This window comes from Platalea leucorodia, assembly GCF_965183815.1.
Source record: "Platalea leucorodia genome assembly, chromosome: 9".
Lineage (NCBI taxonomy): Eukaryota > Metazoa > Chordata > Aves > Pelecaniformes > Threskiornithidae > Platalea > Platalea leucorodia.
The window spans coordinates 16,806,287-16,828,446 of record NC_138831.1 but is presented as its reverse complement, the minus strand read 5'-3'; the positions used below and the strand labels follow the sequence as shown (position 1 = coordinate 16,828,446).

Below are 22,160 nucleotides of genomic sequence, written 5' to 3'. Positions count from 1 at the left end.
AAATAGAAGTCTTTAGGCAAAAAGAAAAAGAGGATGCACCTGAAAATATATGCAAAATTAAAAGGAAATACATAACATGGACGGGAATGAATCCTGCAAGTCCTTGTTTGCAACATAGCCATCTTTCATTAAAATATTCTTCCCATGTATAAGGATAGTAATAGTCTAGTATATATTAGCATACTAATAACTTCAGCTGGACTATTAGAATTAATAATGGATTAACCCGCATGAGCGAGAATCCCTGCCTTGTTCACGACTAGGCTAGTTCTGTTGCTTCCCATTTTTTATAAAATTACGTACTTGTTACGTAAGTTCCTCCCACATGCATTGCAATTGGATTTGTTCTTTCTTCCTGCAGTGAACTACTGCACAGTATTGCTGTGCACTGCTCCACAAGTTCACAGCTGCTGAAGTTTTGGTTAAGTAGGTTTATCCTTCTGCGCGATGCTCCTAAATTCTTAATGGGCTTCCACTCCTATGATGTCTGCAAGAGGTTGCTTCTTTGGCTGCCTCTTTCCCTTACAGAGAATAAATCCCTGACAAGAAATAAATGTTATCGAGGGGGAAATTATAGTAATTTAGTTGCAAATCTGCAATAAATGTATGATAATATTAAATGTATGATAATATTAAATATATTTGTTCCCTGCTCTACCATTCTTTACGATATCAAGTACACTGAATATGGTATAGCATAGAGTGTATCACAGATGAGGACATCCATATTTCTTTTTTCTCTGAACAATGGTTGTTTCCATTCCAAATGTCATCACTTATTATGGTAGCTGGTACCTATTCTAAAACATCCATATAATGCTCACCATTTCATTCAGGAATGAGTAACTAATATCAAAGTGACATAAAAGTGAAGCAATCTTAGTGAAATAGACACAAAGTTCTAGAATAAGAAGGGAAAAGAGCTGTTTAGAGAAGAATTGATGGCTTCGGTAATTAGCACTTTTGTGACTAAACAGTTCTTGAATACTTTCTCAAAACTTTCTACAAGGACTTGCATTTCTTTTTTAATTATAATTTTGATTTTGAAAATATAGTAGATAATTTGATCTAGCAATAAAGGGTCAGTTAGCTTTTGAAATATGCAAAACTATATGCTTACAGTTTTGGACCAACTATGAAAATTTTTTTCTCTCTGTTTCACGGTTTTATTGGGAGGCTTACAAAGTTTGCCGGGGAGTATTTGGTAGCTTCCAGTACATATTGCTATGGTCTGTTCTAAGGACTGGGGGTTAGAAAATAGGCATTGGCGAGGTCAGAATCTAGGAATTTCATGACAACATTTGCAAGGGAAGCAGCCCTTTTCTATGGGATGCTTTTTGCTTATGTTAGATCCAGACCTTATTAGTTATGAATTTCTCAGTAGTGCCTCAGTGCTTAACTTCATAAGCCTCATTTAAAAAAATGATTTAGATACCCAAGTCTAGATTAGTAACGGTACTAAGTGCCGAAGCAGGTTAGGCACTAACTCCTGCTAAGCATGCTAGGTGCTTACTTCCAATGCCTGCAGTGGTTGTTAGGCAACTAGTCTTGATTTAGATACTTTTGAAAATGTACCAAGCATTTTTGACACCTAAATATCTGACTGTCGAGAAAAGAAGTTCTAGTGACTTTCATGAACATTTAAGGCAAGTACCTAAGTATGTAGTAGACTGTTTTAATCTGGAAAAACATGCACAGTAATGATAGAAACGTGTCAAGGGGGTGCGGTACCTTCCCAATTAAACCAAACCAACAGATTGGCCCACGACTGCAACAGCTGAATGCATCAGGTCAGAAGATTATAAAAAAGGAAGTGCTGAAACCAAGGTCAAGAAGTGGCATTGGGGGTTTCCTCTCTTTGAAAGACTTCTCTCTAAATCAGCCTGGCTGCTCATGTTTTTTATCCTTTAACTTACCAAGGCAACACCAAAAGGAATAGGCTCCACCTAACAGGGAGCTTCTTATAAAGCTGGAGGATATCAGCAGTATTAAGGTTTTATTGCTCTTCTTCTAATTACTGTCTGTAGTTGTTATTCATTATTAATTAGATGGAGATAGTTGTGGATGAAGGATGGCTAAAAGAGTGGATAGGGACACAAATAAGGAAGTGGCAGAGGAAAGGGATGGTAGAGGTGGTTTCACTGAAATGTTTTCTTAACAAAATACCACCTTTGTCAAAGATAAAGGTTCAAAACCACCAGGTTTGATCATGGCTTGTTCAAAAAATATCCTGAAGTACTCTTAAAAAAATATCAGGAAAACCATTCATTGCAGAGAAAACAAACTCTAATGTTGAAGAATCAATTTTGTTTTGAATTTGTATGTCTATAATCCTTGCTTTATTTCATTAATTACTTTTTGTAGTGATTGAAATACTGCCTTGCAGTAACTGAAGGCAGCTGTCCCGAGTTTTCTCCTTTGCCTACACCCCGTGGCCTTTCCAGCCACGTGTATCAGTACACAGGACTTCTGTGGTCGTTTCAAGACCAATGAATCAAAACCTAAATTAAAGTTTTAGGGTTCTGCAGCGAAAGGTAACGCCAAAATTAAAATTTTTCAAAGCCAAATTTATTCAACTTATTTATTTGGATAAGCTTTGAAAATCCCGGGGTTAGCTTGGGAGCCAGAATGACGGCGTTTCAACAGGTGAGGGCAGTAAGCGGGGAGCTCGAGGTTGCGGTAACTCACTGGGCTTCCCTGGGGGCGGAGGCTGAGCGGAGGCCGCGCGGGGCCGGGCGGTGCGGGAAGCGGGGGCGGGGGAGGCCGTACCGGGCCGGTGAGCCTTGAGCCGTCAGTAGCGAGGACACGGTCGCCGGAGTGCGCGGAGAGGGAGACGCTAAAACCGCCCACGTCTCGGTGGCGTCCCGGGCGTTACGGCGGTACCTGCCCCGTGGGGCAGCGGGAGTCGGACGGGAGGGGAAAGGGCTGAGGGCGGCCTGAGGGGACGGGGCCTTGGCCGGGACGCGGCGACCGCGGGGCAGGGCGGCTGGCGGCGGCGGGGAGGGCGCGGCGGAGGGGCGGGAACCAGGTGAGGCGGCGTGTGGGGCGGGAGCCCGACCGGCGGGAGAGGCTGCGCGGCGGCGAAGGGGTTAAGGCGGCAGCATTGGGGTTAAGGGGGCGGCGGCGGCAGCTCTATTTGCGGCCGCCGGAGCTCCAGGCGATTAGAGAGTGGCTCCGCGCCCCCGCCCGGCCCGGCCGCGGGAGCGCGGCAGCAGCAGGTGGCGGCGGCAGCAGCAGCAGCGAGGGAGTTAACCCTGTGGCGGCGGCAAGCAGCAGCAGCAGGAGGGGGACTGAGGAGCAGGCGGCGGCAGCAGCAGGAGGAGGGGGATTGAGGAGCAGGCGGCAGCAGCAGCAGGAGGAGGGGGATTGAGGAGCAGGCGGCAGCAGGAGGGGGACTGAGGAGCAGGCGGCGGCAGCAGCAGCCGGGTTGCTAGGGATGGAGAGATCCCGTGTCACCCGGATGTGAGTGTCATGTTGGCCCAAACTCTGAGGGATTTGGCAGCGGCGAAGCATCAGCAGAAGGAGGAGGAGGAGGAGGAGCAGCCCCTCGCGCGTCGCTAGTCACTACCATGGGGGTCGGGTAGCGGGGAGCGCAGGGGGCAGCGCACACCTGGCTCGGGGTGGGGTGGGGGGCGTCTCTGCCCTTTTTTGTTTTTTCATTTTCCTCTCACGCTGGAGAAAGTGAGAATAATGCACCAGCAGCAGCAGCCGGAGCGGCACCCCGAAGGTAAGAGCCAGAGCTGAGGGGAGGGAGGGGGGAGCGGGGGAGCATTTCTGAGGGATTTGGGAGTCGGGGATTAGGGAAGGGGTTGAGGATGGGTGGGTTTGGGATGGGGAAGGGATGAGCGGCTGGGTTCCAGGAGGGACCGGGAAGGGCAGGGGATGAGGTGAAGGCGAGATGAGGTGCTGTCCTCGGCGTGTGACCAACATGGGAGCGGGTTTGTGCGTGTCTATCTCTTGCCCCGAGGCCATTAACACTGGCTGGCTGCGCTGGGGGAGGACACGGCTTGGTCTGCCTTTCCCTCTTTATTTGTGGAATTGTGGATGAACCTGCCCGGGGATGCGGCGGGCCGGGGCGGGAGGGCAGCGGGGGCTGGGGCAGGGCGGCGGGCGCGATGTGCTCGGCCCCCTGCCCGGCCGGGGCGCGCGGGGGCGGGACGCGGGGCTCCTCAGCGTTAATCCCCGCCGCCGCCGGGCGCCGGCGCTGCCACATCCCCCACTGTTGTTTTTAAATGATTCCTCGCTCCTCAATTAGCAGTAAGTTTGTGGTTTTGCCCGTGCTGGGGGCCAGGGGCTCCCCCGAGGAACGCAGGCACCCGCGTTTTGTTTCCCTTTCAAGTATTGATTTAACAAGACGATGGATAGATGGAGGGGTGGGTGGGTGGTTTATTTGCGCCGAGCCACGTTTCATGGCATCCCAAAGGGCAGGCGGAAGGCGGGGGAGACGGCTGTGCCATTGCTTTTTTATTTAAAAAAAAAAAAAACAAAACCCCAAACCACAACAACAAAACCGCGGGGGGGGGGGGGGGAGCAAGGATGCTTTGGAGAAACGTTGGAGATAAAATTCCCACCTTTGCCCCCGGTGTCAGCCCGCCCTCGAGGCGGCACTGCCCCCCGTGTCACCCAGCTGTTGATGCGCTGCCCGCTCGCCCCTGGCCAGCGCTCGCCTCTGGCAAGCGCTCGCCCCGCTGGTGCCTTCGTGGGCGACGCGCGTGGGCCCTGGAGTGCCCCCCCCTCCCGCCCCCGCCGCCATCCCGGGGAGCCATCTTAGTGCTCCCGCGTCCCCTCGCCCCCGGCGCGCGCTGCCGCCCCTCACGCAGGCAGGGGCGCGAGCGGAGCGGGGCGGCGGGAAGCGGCGGCGGCTGAGGCCGGGCTCCTCCGCATCCACGCATGTTCGCGGCTCTCGCGTCTTTCTCGGTGTCTGTTTCCCCCCGTCTAGAAAAGGAGGGGTGTGCTTTTTGTGGCTCCCCTCTGTTTGACGAGCAGCGATCGCTGCGGAGCTATTTTCCTCTCCTGCCTGGGTAGATGCATTTCACAGTCATCCCGCCTGCCAGCCCTAATTCCCAGCACGTATTTTGTGCCGTTCCTCCATTTTTTTTTTCCCCACCCAGGCATCTTCAAGTTTTGAATTTCACTTAGGAGTCTCTCCTTCCTACAGGTGCATGTAGGAGTAGACTCTGTTGCTCTAGTCAAAGAGCTTGCGAGGAAAGATCCTTGCGAGGAGGTGGTGTTTTGCCTTCTTTGCTGTCATCTGGAGAAAGAGGACTTTATTATTATTTGGAAGGTGCAGTTTATTTTGTAAATCCTTGTGAAAAAGCAAAACCAAACCCCCATTCTTTTACAGTGGTTTCATGGTTGTAATGTCTAGCGTGAAAGATACCTGTGCTTTGTGAACGTGTTTATTGGACAATACTGGACTTTTTTACTTGTGGGAGGCATCCATGCATTTTTCTTTGAAAATGCAGATTAGGACAAGGTTTAACTTGCTTACAGGACTTCCCCCCTCGCTCCCCATAGTGTTTGTTATTCTTAATTGAACAATGTGTAAGTATTTTAAACAGCTACTTTTTTGACCAAAATGAAGTGAGAAAATAGTAAATGCTGAGGTACTACAGCAAAGTTGATCTTGAGGAGTAGCTATGTTTTTATTAGATAAACATGGTGACAGAAAAGCTGCCATCCAGTTAAGAAAAAATGCAGTAAGTGGAAGAATCAAAACATGGAAGTGTTTGTGTAGCGCTTGCCTTGACGCTTGGATTAAACTTGAAGTTATAACACTGATTCCTGAGCATTTTTTGCTACTGTTCAATCACATATATGCACACAGTTGTGCTCTGTAGTGTATGTAATAGAAGCATCATACTGCCAAGAGGTGTTAAAATAATCTGTCAGAAGTATTGTGACACATTTTAGCATTAAAAAAAATTATAACCAAGTACTTTTTTCTTTTTGTCCCACAGAGGTGAACTATGCAAGTAGCACCAGAATTCCTCTCCCTGGTGACGGACCAGCTATTCAGTCAAACAGTTCAGCACCATCCAAGCAAACTGTTCTGTCTTGGCAAGCTGCAATTGATGCTGCTAGACAAGCAAAGGCTGCCCAAAATATGAGTACCACCACAGCCCAGCCTGTAGGATCTCTGTCCCAAAGAAAACGCCAGCAATATGCCAAGAGCAAAAAACAGGGTAATACGTCTAATAGTCGGCCACCCCGTGCCCTTTTCTGTTTATCCCTCAACAACCCAATACGAAGAGCCTGCATTAGTCTAGTAGAATGGAAGTATCCTTTGGTGCAGTTTCAATTTTATAATCTGTTCCTTGTGTTTTCTGAATGTATCAAGGGGATTGTTTTACAGCAACTCTTATAGCATCACAGCTAACGCATTAGTTCACTTGCACCTGTGGGTAACTGTCATTAATGTTGATGGTAGTTAATTTTGCTTAAATTGCTGTTAAAGATGTCCTTTTAATTTGTGTCATAACGACATAGAATATAATTTTACTGAAGTAGCTAAAAGAGAAGAGCTCATAGCTGTTCCTTTTTTCTTGGTGGAGATGGAGAAACGTTTTCAGAACTTTAACAAGTTACAAGCTTACATTCCAGCAAATCTCTGTATTGCATTTGTTGCCCTTCCAAATAATGTTGAATGGACAAGAGTGCATCTACCAGTGTTAATCGGGAGATGACCTAAGATGTCAAACCTGTATCTTCCATACTGCAATTTCGTGTAGTGCCATTAGGGCAAATGAGTCAGATGTAGAAATCTTTTAAAAAAGATTATTTTTCCAAGTACTAAAAGTAGGGAAGATTTTTAGTTAAGCCGAGAACTCACTCTAAGTACATACAAGTGTCTGAAATATATTAATCTTCTGAACTTTTACAATATATGTCTACCACCAAACATATTTGGAAGCATGTACATGTGTAGATAGAAGATGAGATATACTGGCCTGTATTCATGATGACTTGCATGCTGGGAAGGATTGGTTTATCTTTAGTTCAGTGGTTGTGATGTGGAAATATGTGGATTTCTTTGGCAGAACTGATAGCAAGTTGGTTTGGTATTTAATTCTCAAGAAGAGGTTTGAAATAGAAAATAGTTTTGTTGAGGTATGAGGAGAAAAATGTTTGCCTATTAGCCATGGCAACATCCCTGTAAAGGGAAACAGCTGTTCAAGAGAGTAGATTACTGAAGTAAAACTCATTTAGTTACTTTAAACAGAACAGCCAACCTGGCAATAGGAACTGTTACTCATTTATAGGGCTTGGGTTTTTTTCAATTCTTTGAACATAATTCAGTTGCAAATTAAAGATTCTGCTTTCATTTAAACTGGTAGAAGTCCAACTAATTTCAGTAAATTGGCATCTCCTTGGATAAGGTCAGTTAAATGAAATTACTATGGATATAGACTGGAATAACTCAGGGCAGAATTTGTCCCAGTAGCACTACCTCATAAAACAAGGTTGTCAATCTTGTGCTGGTATCATTTCTCATTTCATTCTGGAGAATGCTGTATGTTAAGATGTGTGTTGTAACTTTATTTTCTACACAACATAGCAACTGTTGATGTTGATAGGCTTTGTGAACATCAACTCAGCCCTTGAGGTGACAAACTTTTTGTAGGCCAACAAACAAAATTTAACATATCTTAGGGGGCACATGGGCTTTGTAGGAGTTGTTTTTTTTTTTTTTTTTTTCCCAGGAAAAATATTTTAAACTGACAAAAATATGCTTTTGAGTATATTCAGTACTCTTCCCTCAGTCTTTTGTGGGACTCTTATGGACACGTATCAGGAAGTTGTGCATTGAATTGAGGAAAGGATGTCAAAAATCTAAAAGCCAAAAATATTCCCTTTCCAGACTTCCACAAATAAGTTCATCTGGGTACCTTCGTGCTGTAGTTACAAGAAAATAATGTAATACTTTGAGGGGAAAGGCAAATGAGTGGTAAACTGAAGGATGAACTTCATAGGCATGAATTTTAAGAAATATTTTTCTTTCTGGAAAACAAAAGGTATCTCCAGGTTTCAACTGCTGTCATTCAGATAGGGTATAAGAAATGCAGCTGCAGTTCATGCTATTGTCAGTGTGAAAGCCCATAGCCTCTCAGTATGCATGGCTGCCAAGCCGCTAATGATATTCTATTCCCCAGTCTATTCACCTAAACTTTCATCTGTCCTGGCCAAAGCAAAATTCTTCAGGAGTCCAGCTGTCAGAGTCATGAAGAGGGGCTCAGAATTGTACAGCTTTCCAGCTCCCACACAGGAAAGCAGTTGTGATTTGCTGGGGATCTTTCTCATGTCCTACTATGAACTAGATCCCAAAAGATTTTCCTTCTTTGGACAAACACATTTCTGTTAACACTCTGAGACTTATGTGAGCATACAAGGACAAAAGAGCTCAATAAGTATTCCTTACCCATCATGATGACCTACGTATTGATTTAAGAGTGTATAATTATATTCATCTCTGGAATTTAATATAAAGTGCTCTGTGGCAGCAAGAGTAATGGTTTTCTCTTTTTTCAAAAAGAAGAGGATGTTGAAAGATCATTGTGATGGAAAATAATATGATACAGTGATGTAACTAAAGGTGATGAAGCGTTTGTCACAGTTATCAGTCAAAAGATTGCCTTAGAAGTAAGACTTGTTTTACAAGTGTTGACGCTGCAAGGAGAACTGGGCTTAAAAGTTTGTAGATACTCATAATTCATGAATTCCTTAACAAGATTTTCCAGACCATTTGACATATTTATACTACTGTCTATTTTTGCCAATTGTGTGGCCTTAGCTGTTTACATCCCATTCCCAGAAGATGATTCTAATTCAACTAATCATAATTTGGTAAGTACTCTTGAATTCTTATTTTATATCTGTTTGCTATACTTTTAAGTTGATGGTCATGATTAGCTGCTTGCATTTGAGACTGTAGTAAGTATAGATAATTTTAGTAAAAAAAGTAAAATTGTATATAGTGATACTTTAAAATAAAATGTATATGGAATTGCTTTGTTTTTTTTTTTTTTCAGTTTTAATATATGCTCCCTTATGTGATGTGTTTAAAATAAGATTTTTCAGCAGTGATGTTCTTTGGAGGGGAATGTACATTAATGTTATGCTGCATGTATATGTATATTTGTGTGGTATAAAAACTTTAATTTGAATTTCCATTGTTTATATTGATTAAATATATTTACTAGCTGTTAATTGTGTTTCTGACACTTGTTTCATCCTCCTGAAGTTTTACTGCCTTTCCCAATATACTTGTCTAGTCTGTTTTTATTTTTTAATGGTGTTATTTAGCTGTATATTTTACTAGATATTTTCATTTTTAGTGAGAGGATGGTGGGAAATTTTATGTTAATACTTTTTAAAGTGATAGGAACATCAATGTGAATTTTAAAAGCAGTCACTGGTGGTATAAGTAATCTTTCAAAAAGGGGTGATACTACAGTAAGGAGTGTGTAGAGATGTATTCAATTGAAAACAGTATACTAGCGTTGTGCTTGAAAATATATAATGAAAACCAATTTTGTTTTAATTCTCTATTAAAACTTATAAAGGCTATCACACTCAAGGGTGATATTGAATTACATTGCAATAATTTCATTGTTTATACTAAACACCATCTTGAGATAGTGGAGTTCAGTGGTCCTGTGCACTAAAAATCTGCAGATGACTTCTTTCTTGGGGGGGAAGGGGAGGTTTGTTCACGAAATAAAGAACTGGATACTGTATGTAATTTTGGATTATTTTACATGGAAAATTTAGGTTGATACAAGGCCTTCTATTTATGAACATGTTTGTGTAATTTGTGGTGTGTAAGCCTGTTTATTTTCCTAAAAGTAATTATTCTGTGCATGTGATGCATTTTATATATATATTTGTTTTATCAAGATTAAGCAAATATGGACAATAAAAAATGCTGGCGAAAGGCAGGATAATTCAGGTCAATGTAAAGAATGATTTATGCAGCTGTGTATTGAGCCAACCAACAGTCTTTATCTCTCCTTTCTCCCGCCCCCACCCCCCTCCCCGAGAAATTCAGGGCACAAATCTCCATAGCTGTCAATCCACCAGGAGATCCGCTAATAACTAATTCCACAAAGCATTACATGAAAAGGGTAAAGCAGTTACTTGTGTCAGAGGCTAATCATTTTGAAAGAAATGTTTTTAGCGTTAGTTTTGTTAGGCTAATGTCTGGTATTTCTGACCTAATTCTACAGTGCGCTAGTATTTAGAAAGAAATTGACATTTTCATCCCTGATGGTTTTTCTTTTTTTTTTTTTTATCTAATGTGTCCAGGTTAGTCTAAGCAAAAATAAATTAAATTTTTTTTAGTAAGAGATTCTTATCGATTTTAAATAGAAAGGGTCTTGAACACCCCCAATTATATGTATACAGTTTACTTGACCATGTAAATTCTCTCAAATTCCCATTGAAATTTGCATCCTGTTGATACTGATGTTGAGTATTCCGCTAAATTTGCTTAAAGAACAGAATTTACCCTGACAATGTACTTTCAGGTGCTGGGACAGATGCAAGCCCGATAAGGGAACACACAGGCACATCCTGTGTACCTGATCTAATTAAATAGTTCTGGAATGAGCAGCATTGGCTTTTACGACTAAGGTTCTACACAATGAAATACACTAACCAGTGATCTGAGTTCACGTATCTTCCTCTGGTATTTCACTGACGTTTTTCCTAGAGTAGACCCACTTCCTTAGCTGAACTCTTAGTGTGGATTCAAGTGTACTGTGAGGGAATATCATAGAAGAACGGAGTTAGAATTCTTCAGGCTTGCTTAGGAACCTGCTTGAGCGTGCATTGCCTGATGCTTTGAGGTGTATGTATGGATATATATTTCACAGAGAGGGCTGTAAGTTGTCTTATAGTGGAAGTAGAGATTATTCTGTTGAATAATGTTCAGATCTTTTGCGATACTGGTCTAAAAAACAGACCAAATCTTAAAAATCAGTGTTAAATCTTATGAATAGGTTTGGTAGGATTTTAGCCCGCTGCATGTAGACATGTTTGTCTTCCATGAGCTGTACACTACCAGTTTCATCTTGCTAGGAGACTGTACCCCACTCTGGCTTTAATTCAAATTGAAAATTTGAGAAGAATAAGATAATCTCCTCTCTCCTTCCAGCCCAGGTGTTTGGTCGTATCAACCCCACAGCCTCTTCTCCCCACTTTCTTCTCTCTGGACGCAAGCATCCATTGACACTGCACAGATTGCAGCACTTGTATCATTTAGTGCCGTGGGTGGGAAGAGACCAGAGTGAGGAACAGGAACATGGTCTGCCTCCAGTGCCTTCACTTCCTCATTATGTAAACCCCAAAAGTTCAGCTTTATAAACTTTAGTTTGCATATGGATATTATATCTAGGGCTTGGTTCTTAGGGAGTAAATCAATGTTGCTTCATTGAGTTGAATACTTTAATTGCTTTCCATCCACTAGCTGAACTGGCTCATAATTTTTAATTTGTAAACAGAAAAATTAAATATTTATGCATGTGGATTTTTTTTTTTGCGAATATAAAGTATACATAATTTGTAATCAGCCATGGAAAGAGGAAGCAGTGGTACAAGAGGGCAAAAACCAGTGGAAGACTGGTAAGTGGAAACTAGAAGTGGAAACTTTTCCAGTTTTGCTTGGGCTGGAGAGAAGACTGTGTGCCTCTATGAGAAGCTGAGCAGTTGAAGTGTTCATTGTTTATGACTTCAGGAAGTCTGCAATGACAACCTCAATCCAAGAGTGTACATGCAGAATAGGTATTTATTCCCCTTTGTAATGGGATGTTAGAAGGCGGCTTCTGTATGATGGAATTTCCAAGACTTGTAAGAGAAACCTGAGATAAAATTTCTGAGTCTGTCTTCACCTGTGACTGAGCCAGTGAAGCACTGACCACATGTCAAACACCTAAGCACTGGTTGAGCTGCAAGTGAGCACTGTTCTTACTTTCTCATGAGTGTTTCAACATGTGGTGTCTAATCAACACAAAGTCAGTTATGCATTGTGGTAGTAATGGCAAAAGAAACTCTAGCACAAATTAACCAAAAATAGAACAAACATTTTAAGAAACAGGTAGATGTATCTTAAGAGAAATAGTAAATCAAATGTATGCATATTTATGTATTTTTTTTTTAAAAATAGGATGTATCTTGGGTATTTGTTATTCTTGAATCTGAGCCAATTTTTAATCTTAAATATCTTAAGATAGATGTCTGTGAGAAGGTTCCACACACTTGTTTTCGGAAAAGTAGACCGTTGCAGAAATTGACAGTGCAAGCTAAGTGTAAGGATGGGACAATTGTGTGTTTCTGTGTTGTTCACTCATCTTTGCTGAGATGCAAGTTGACGTTTTTGTGATAGAACCAGCAGCATGCTATGAGATATAAGATACTTATGATAACTTAAGGAAGGAGTTTCTTCATGATATCAGTGACTAAATTAAGCAGACGGTAATCACTGATGTTGTAGGATAGGAGTCTCATTATTATTGTTTGTCTGTCTTCTCATCTTCTGAGTAGACAAGCTTAGATTTCTGTTTTTCCTTTTTGCCATTCTCTGAGAGTAGATGGTGCGCTACAGCTATCTTCTTGCACGGTGGATTCGTGGTCATCCTTATTCTCTCTCAAGAATGATGTGTTAGTACTGGGTGATACAAAACAATGCATTTCAGTCAAAGAAGAAGTGCAGCGTTAAATTGTGACTGGACTGTGCTTGACCCCTTGCCAGTGTTACAGTTCTGTGGGAAAGTTCATGTAATCCTTTGTCTGAAAACACCTTGAGGCGTGTCTCTGGTGTGTGCTGGGAGAGGCAGAAGGAAGGGATCTTCTCTTCTATACTTTGAATGGAGCAGTTCTCTCCTGTATTTCTGTACTGCAGAGAGTGCAATACAGACTAATGAACTTTAAAAACAGTTATTGAACTTGATCCTGAATTGTACTTAATTAATAATTAGTCCCTAATCAGTTAACATTCTTTTGCAAGTGGGCCCAGTTCTTCTGCAAGTAGATGGGTGACACTATTATTGAACTAAAGAAATTTTTTTTCTCTTATAGCAGTACAGGGCCAGTGGGATGAAATCCTCATAAGCTCACTAGTTCATTCATATTTTAATGTTTCTTTCGTCTGTCTTGAGAAGTTTCAGGTGATCTGAACTTTCCACGCTTGATTCAGCTCTTCTTTTGGCAGTGTTTCTTGTCTGAGCTTGATAAGAAGCAGTTTCTGGCAGGATGGGTTTCCTGTATATATCTTTCTTCTGTTTCTGTCTTTTCCATTTTTTCCCCCCCATCTGTGTTATGTTATTTCCCTTCATGTCTTTTGTCTTCGTTAACTTCCCACTCATTTCTTTCTTTCTTGTTATCTTTTGTCTCTGCCCTCTGGCTTCCCTCTGTGTTTACTCTTCTGTTTGTCCTCTTCTGCATCATGCTTAGCTCTATCTCGCTCTCCCACCTCAATTTTTCTTTCTTGTATCATCCTGCTGTACCATGTTCTGTTCTCCTGTACTTTGCCTCCTACTGACTTTCCCGTTGGTCTAACTAGCACTGGGCTTCTTTACAATGTGCAGGCAGATTGGCACAATACAAGTCCGGATTTTGGCCACAATTAAGACATTTTTGCTTATTCTTTTTTTTTTTTTTTTTTTAAATAAGTAAATGTGAACAATAAGAAAGCATCCATACTGAGTCTATGAAAACTAGTCCCCTGGAGTTGAGTCTGCTTTGGGTATACTGCATCTCTTGTGACTAGACCTTGAAGGTTTTCACTGGTGACACTTCTACTAGAGAAGAGATTGACAGCCTGTGCATTTTGGGAGACTTACTTGCATAAATTACAGCAAATTGGCAAGTGCAAAGTCACGTGAGTAAAGGGCTTAACCTTAATGCATAAAGGGCTGGAACCTAATGATAGTTAAAGACTGCATGCCCCTGATAGCAGGATTCTTCAGCCTTGTTTCTGACTACCATTGTCAGTGGGGAACCCTCTCAAAGAGTCAGGTTCTGCATTAAAAGAAGGTCTCTCCAGCCTGTGCTTACAGAGCAGGTCGGGTGATGGTCCTGGATATGTTTCTCCCAGGGAGCTGGGACTGGGAGAGCCATATTGGGGGGGGGGGACACTGCTACAGAGAGGTAACTGTTTGTGTCTTTCAGTCAGAGATTTCCTCTGTAAGTAGATTTAGGTGGATCTTTCAGTGCCTCCAGCAATAGCAAAGCCAGTGTTGTCCCTGAACTGTTAGCTGTGCCTTCAATCTAGGGCACAGCAGGAGAGTACTGTGAGAAGAACCAGTTGAACTCTTGACTTAGAGGTGTCAGGCTTCCTATCCTTATCTCGTTAGCAACCCCATGACTCATTCAGTTCTAAGGCCACATGACTAATTAATCCATCCATTGAAAAGTTTTTTGGTTTTTACCTCGCACCCAGTTAACCTCTATACGTAGCTTATCTGACAATATTGTTGTAGAATGTTATTAATTTTAACCACATTTAGAATTATTTATTAAAGATTTTTGTTTAATTGCTAGATGTTCTGTGATGTATTCTAGAAAGACTTCTACATATATCTACTGTCTTTGCTGTGTTTACTTTTTCAGTTCAGGGGTCTTTGAGGCCTGGGTGTCTCTCTCCTCACTTAGAACATCTTCCAATCTAAATAACTTCTTGTCACTCTGTTTCCAGTCTTTTTCTACTTTTGGATTCTTAGCTAATGCTCTCTCCTAATGTCTCTGCTAGCTGGTATAAAAGTCACCCAAGTAAACTTTTCAGGAAAGATGCAAGATAATTTGGACTCTACTGAAAATACTTCATTTTGCATACAGGAAAACATGATGGAGACATTGTAATGTTTTGTGTGTATTTCTCAAAGCACCTAACTATGGTACTAAAGGCACTAGATTAATTCTTTGTAAGGGAAAATGTCATTATGTTTAATTTGAAAAAAGATTCAAAAACATTGGATCCAATTGTAACCGATATACCACAGGAATTTTATATTGCATATCGATTCAAGTCAGCAAAATGTATTTATAGTTCTGTATACAAGTAGTCAGGAGGGCCTGAGAGAAAGTCAGTAGTTTAATTTTGGAAAAAAAAAAAACAAACCCCAAATGTTAGGAGTTGTCCTTTTTCTTTTCACACAGGCTTAAAAATGTAAGAGGCTTGAATTAATTCCCTCCTCATCAGTTTTTGTGTCTATATGCATATGTAAATGCTCTGAGGGATAGCTTTGATATTTTTTTCTGCTATTTTTAATGTACATCGATTACCCTGGCATCTATTTTCTCATTCAAAAAAACATGAAGTAACTATTTAACTACTGGAACAGCCTGACTTATGTTTCTGAAAATTAATAGTAAAGCTATTTGGTTATTAGGTGAGACAATATGCATCAGTAACTAACCTTTGCACAACCGCAAAAATGCCTTAATAGATGACATTTCTGCAAGGGAATTATTAAAAAAAAACATGATAATGCTATACTCAGCCCTATTTTCATATTTCAATTTTTTTATATTACTGGCAGCCCAAAACTTCCAGTAGTATGCATTACCTAATTATTATGGATAGCTTTGACTTTTATCAGTGCAGATCATGTATTTAGAAAACTTTTTTCCCTTGTGTTGTAATGCATACCTCTGCAAAATAGATGAAAATTCTGAGTTGGTAGTGTCTTACATCCGTTTTGTCCTGCAGCCAGTTCCTAGGCCTATTCTGTCTGCTCTGCACTATTCCAGTAGCACGAAATAGCTCTTGAATTTTTTTGATAAACATAATTACATGTGTCAAGTCCATCTCTAGTGGTGAATGAAACAGAAATTTTATTTTGTACTCTGGCTTAGGAAAAGGGACATTCCTGAAAGAAAGATATGACCAGGATGACTGGCAATTTCCAACTGGTAGAAAGGTCACTTGGGTTTGTAGAGGTTTGGGAATAACATGAACTAGTCCGTGTTCTTCTTTATTTTATTTTGTGTGCCTCAATGCAACTTCAGATCTAGCTACTTCAGCACAGATGAAAATGGCTGTTTGGAGTGCAAGAGTATGAGAAGGTCTGCAACTTAGTTTTACAGGTTTCAGTTAATGACACTGCAAAAATAATTTCCCTTTTTTTTTTTTTTTTTTTTTTTTTTGAAGCGGGAGATAGCTTCTCAGTTATCCAAACCAGAAGGCCTTACAAAAAGATGTACTTACTAATTCCCATTTGAAAGGAAATGTTTTTTCCATGTTCGAAATTGCAAGCTCGTTCCTGTGGGGGATTCCTACTAAGGGCTTGTCTCTCCTTAAAAAGATTTGCTGGTAGTGCTTCACTGGCAAACTGCCTAGGGAGATAGAGCATACACCAGAAAGAGTTCTTTCTCTATTATAGCCTAAAGTCAGTCTCCCAAACGGAGTAGTGCTGTGCTGGTGGGAGGCTTCCTCCCCCCACCCCCTGGTTTAATTGTGCTGTGTAGAGCAGTGATCCCCACTCTACCCCTCCTGCCCTTCTCTTCCCTTACTCCCTGCTTGATAAAGGTACTCATAGACTGGTCACAATAAAAGTAAATCTGTGTACTTCCAAATGCACAGAATAATCTTAGTAGTTACTATATCAGTTGAACGGTCAGTAGGAAAGTAGTTAGATTTGACATTAAAATTGTTGTAATTCAGATCTAAAGTGAGCATTTAAGATGAGTGGGAGAAGTTTGTACTTTTCATACAAACTACTGGAATAAAGTTGATTTTTAAATGCTCTGAAAAAAAACCCGTGAACAAATGTAGGTTATAAAACCAGTTTACTGACTGTATGTAAAACATGTGAAGTACTAATTTTCTCCAATATTGAGCATGTAAATTTAACAAAATACTAATCTACAGTTTTATTCCTTGCCAATAGCTGCTATGCTGAAGGAAACCCTGAAAATTGTTTCTGAAGTTCCAAAAAATGAACACACAAAATTGAGAATCTTTACATGTTGCCATGCATCAGTGCCACACCAAAAGCGGATTGCCATAAATATACTTGGATTTACTTTATAAAACCTATCTTAAAACTCTAGGTTATGCAGAATATGGATGTTTACTTTCTTTTAAAAACATGTTTCATATAAGAAGCATATTATGCATTGAGAACTGTGGTGGTTTTTTGTTGGTGGTTTTGGTTTTTTTTTTTTTTTTTTTTTTTAAATATGGTCTGTGTGTGTGTGAGCACTGTGTCTTGAAATACCACAGAGTTGGGATCCATGGCTTTTGAAAGTGCTGGTCAAGGCTTGCTTGTTTAATTTGAGCAGAAATGGAGAAATTCTGGGTACTTTCCAAAAGCCAGTCCCTGGATATTTCAAAAGACTCGTGTAGCTGTTAAGATCAACTAAAATGTGTTTTCTAATTTGGTGAGCTTTAATGACAAACTGTTTTCAGTGATGGCTAATTGAATGTGTGATTTGGTTTACCATTAATTCTGTAAGAATTCAAATTTGTTTATCCTGCTGTCATGCACCAAAACCTTTCTTTTGCTGGGCCATCTGGAAGGACAGGGCCATGAAGAAAGGTTAAATGAATATATAGTGATAGTGGGAGAATGCTAATTAGGATGATTTGCTTTTCAGTGTTAGGGTTTTTTTTGTTATTGTGTAATCCTCTGCAATAAAATTTTCATTTAATGAATTGCAAATACAGCATCATCCTCCCCCTTCAGAGGAGATTGAGAGCATGCCCTTAGTTCCTGCTTGTATAAAATTCACTTGGTAGCACCTATTAGCAGCCTGCTGTGCTGTTCGTGGTTTTTTTCCATAGTCATTTTTATGAAGAAAAGTGCTTTTAGAGTTCTATTCTTCTTGAAGAATGCCTTGATTAAACTGTGTGAGTCTTCTCAGAAACCTAGGTGCTTGACTTCAGCATTTGAAACCAAACTTTAAATAAAGATTTGAGATTTATGCTCAAAATTTAGCTGTGAAAATAACATTTTCAATGAAATCAACACAGCTGACCAGGATACATCATTTGACTGTTCATTGTTAGTAGGGAGTATTATTCTAGAATAATACTGTAGTGCTTGATAGTAATATAAAACTTTGAAATCACGAGCAGATTTATTTGCATGGATTTATTTATACTGTTATGAACCAAGATGTTTTTCCTCTTATTTAAAAGTAAAAGGTATTATGCGAGTACATTTTCAGTTTTGTTGAACAGCTAAAAGTTTGGGCAGGGCCTAACTCTTCTGTTGGCATTACGTGGTGGTTTTCAGTGGTCACTATTCATGTGGGTAGAGAGCTGCTTACAAGTTTGAAAGCTTGTAGAATTATACTTTTTGATAATGTCATTATTAATGATCTGAATCTTGCTATTTGTTACTGTGGTAAATCACATAATACAAACTGTGATCAGTGTTGGTCAGTATAACAGAAGGGATGATGCTAGACAAAGAACTTGCAGAAGATCAGAATTTAATCTTTAAATTTATTTTTATTGCATATATTCTAAGAAACTAGTATTTGATGTGTCTTAATTCAGGAAAGTAGTTCAGCCTAATTCATTTGGCCAATTGTTTTAGTTGTCCTCTTCTCATATGATACAAACCAGGTGGTTATGTTGAATTTTATTACACTTGACAGCTTAAATATGTCGTTCTGAGCTACCAGGTTGTATTTCAGTAAAATTTTGTGGAAGATCCAGTAGCACAAAGCAGCATACAGAGCCAGTTACATTTGTATGGCATAAAAGCTGGAAAGCTCTTTGCAATGTAAGAACATAAACATAAGAAATGTTCATTAATAAGGTTCAGTAGTTTAATAATTATACTTTTCTGGGTTGGCTGATGGTGGCTGCAGCAGTGCAGCAGCCTCCAGCAAGATCGCATCTTACGCCACTCAGCTAATCAGAAAAATGCAGTCCTTCCAAGGTACTGAGTAGCAAATACCCCAAAGCTGTATTATGTTTATCAGACATTTTGTTAGTGTGGTTTTCACTCTGATGGATTTATTATGATGCCATTACTTTTTTTTTTTTTTTTTTTCAAATACTCATCCAGAATCCCTTAAAACACATACCAATGATGTGTGGCATAAGTCAGTTATTCATCATGAAATGATATTTAAGTAATTACATGCTTATTTTCATCCCAAGAAGACTTCCGAGTTCAGGTAGCTTTTATTGTTCAATAATTTATTTCTTGCTATAGCAAAGGAAAAAGCTGAAAGAAAACAACCTACCAAATTACATAGATCTTGTACATTTATTAAAATAAGGTCTCAAAATCTCTTGACACCACTGACTTCAGAAAAACTAAATTAAAAAAATTCAGTAATAAAAAGGAACGGCGTTAAACCTAACTGTACCTAAAAGTCTCATGGTATTAAATGATGCTCACTACAGTTTCTGCTCTGATTGATTGCTAGAGCAAAGATGAATACTTCCAGGTACAAAGTCTCTGTGACTGGCCTGCATTAGTAATGCAAGGCAGCTAGCTCTGTCTCTTGTTGAAGTGCCTCAGCTGCCATAATTCTTGAGGCATAGTATAGAACAGAAAGTTTCTCTATGTTCTAGTACCAAATTCAATGGTACTTAAAAATTTTTACATTTTGTCTTAAAAATAATGAAACTATCACATTTAATTGAAATTCCCTAAAACATGGTTTCAGCAGAAATTTCATGTTATTTTACTGGCTAATAATTTCATGTTATTTTACTGGCTAATGATTCAGTTTTATGTTCACGTTGTCATGGGTGTGTTGGTGTAAGCCCATATTAAGACCAGACATGCCTGCCATCTGTATTCTTAATACAGTAAGAAGACCTTACCCTGAACTGTAAAACTTGCTGGAGGCTTTGCAAGCTTAACACCCATAGTTAATGCAGATTGAGCATAGGTAGACTGAGCATGCACAGACCTAGTCTGTCAGCATAGGTTAGATTTGTGACATTTTTAAAGGACTTTGTCTTCTGTAGTAAAAGACTATCAGCTGCTTCTCATCTATGTTTTCCCTAAGCACTATATGGCTGAGAGCATTTATCAATGTGGATGAAAAATACATGGGCCACAAGTTGTGGTGTAGCTAAGGTTGTTCTTCCAGGAGCTCCCTATTAAAAAGGGGGGGGGAGGGGGGGCGGGGAAGGCAGCTTTTGCAGTCATGTGCTATATGTATATGTCTTTGAGCTCTGTAACTTCTGAGAGCATCTGATTTCAACCAAATACAGCAGAAACAAAGATTTCAAAGTTAGTTTTACATGTTTTTTTGAGAACAGGAAGAGAGTAACTTTGCGTTCCCTCTTTCCCCCAAAGGCAGGCTGCAGCAGGAGCCCACATGTCATACCAAAACTCATCAACCAATGCCAGGCTGTAGGGATGAGGCTTTATTAATTTTCATGCTTACAGAACTGCTTGTCTCCTCGAAGAGGAACACTGAATTATGCAGGTTAAGGAAATAAAATGGTTTGTTGCCATAGTGGAAAGGGTAAGAGAAGGTAGGTAAGATGCTAGCCAAGAGCTTCAGAAACAAGCATTGAATTTTTTAGTTTTTGCCTAACTTCTTGTATGTTCTCGGACAGGCTGTTTATCTTTTTATTATTTTAGTGTCCCACCTGTAAAACAGTTTTCTGCTCTAAAAGGATATCAAAAGGAAAAGTAAGTTTGAGGCTGTGAAATATTCAGATATGATGATAGGCTTCATGTGAACAATAGCATGAGATCTAGGGAGTTCTCTGAAAACAGTCTCTTATTTTGTCTTTATTTGGAAATAATTTGGCTGACTTTCTGGTGAACACTTTCTGGTGAATTTTGTTGTCAGAGGCTATATTTTAAGTTTGAGAACGTAGAATGTTTTGGCAGCAAATTTTGGCGAAGAAAAAGTGATTGGTAGTGGCAATATAGGAACAGAAGGAACAGCCACTGTTCCCATAGTGATAGAGCAAAAGCTGTTTACCTAAATGTCACTGCAGTAGGAAAGGAAATTTGGGGGAGTTAATGTTAGATGTCTCAGCAGATACAGTAAGCTTCCATACGGTGTTTCATGTGTGTCTGAAAATGCTAATGTTAAGCTTCTATTTGTTACATTAGTAGCACAAGCGCTCCTCAATGTATTTTTGGTGGGAAGTTCAGTGACTTCCTTGAACAGGTGATCTGCGAATGAAACCAAAGCAGGCAACATCCCATTCAGCAGAAATCGCACATAGCAAAAGAAACATGATATTTTGAGTGTTCACATATATGCTTATGTGAACTGTCCAGCTGGCGGGAATGGTACCACTGAAGGTGTTTTTAGCATGACCGTGTGACACGTGGATGACAAGGGTATTTTTAGAAACCATTGCAGCAATGTTGCTATTGATCCAAATATTGTATGCTTCTTAGCCCCAAATAATTATTTTAAATATATGTATGAAAGCTCAAATACAGGACCTTAGTACTCATTTTACTCAATTTTACTTTCAGACAAAAGTGGGAGAAATAGAATTCTGGAGACTTTTTTTACATTGAAACTTTCAGGAAAGTTAGCTAATCAGTTAAAGCATGGATTAGATAAACTGCCTTCTGAAGTGTTGCACAGTAAGGGGGGTGGGAGTGAAGAGCACAGACTGTTGGTATTAGTGTCCACACAGGGACACTGTGCAGGGATTTATCTAGTCCCCTTTGTCCCTGTTTGTGAATGAGACTGCTTCAGAAAGTATCAGAAGAAAAGCAACAACTGGAAAGGCTAATGGAAAGAAAGCAAACCTAACAGAGCAACTGCACAAAGATGGTATATTGTAGTGTTCTATGATATAGCATGTTTTAATAAATAATCTGAATGAGCTTAGTCCGGTCTTTGAACAAAGATAAGGCTATGCTAGCTTATTTTACACATGCTTTGTTCTGTTCCAGTGAAAATAGGGTGAAGATTTACAGATGATTTTGAGGCCTTGACACAAGCGTTTAGTGAATGGAGGGTTTCCAGTGATGGGTTAAGTAACATGGGTTGTAAGCACATTAGAATTGTTTTTTTCCTGTCTTTAAACAAGTGTAGAGGTAACAAAATACAAATGTGTTACCAGATAACCTTCAGGCAAATTGATCATGATGACTGAGTTAAGGAAACTATAGATTCTGGGCTGAGGATACTGGAAGTATTTAGAGAGATGGATTAAAACTCTGTGCTTAAGGTCTCCTGTACAACAGCTGTTTTCTAATGGTTAG

General features: G+C 40.2%; 1 protein-coding gene across 1 annotated transcript in view; it reads left to right on the top strand.

Moving 5' to 3' along the window:
- Positions 1-3,690: 3,690 nt before the first annotated feature.
- The window catches only part of CACNA1D (calcium voltage-gated channel subunit alpha1 D), a gene marked incomplete at both ends in the record, with an annotated part of 209,759 nt that continues 191,289 nt past the window's right edge, over positions 3,691-22,160 (top strand). Inside the window, 3 exons of the mRNA XM_082321325.1 lie at positions 3,691-3,727; positions 5,961-6,279; positions 8,739-8,844. Of these exons, the coding sequence (XP_082177451.1) occupies positions 3,691-3,727; positions 5,961-6,279; positions 8,739-8,844 (462 nt within the window). The remainder of the gene's footprint in view (positions 3,728-5,960; positions 6,280-8,738; positions 8,845-22,160) is intronic.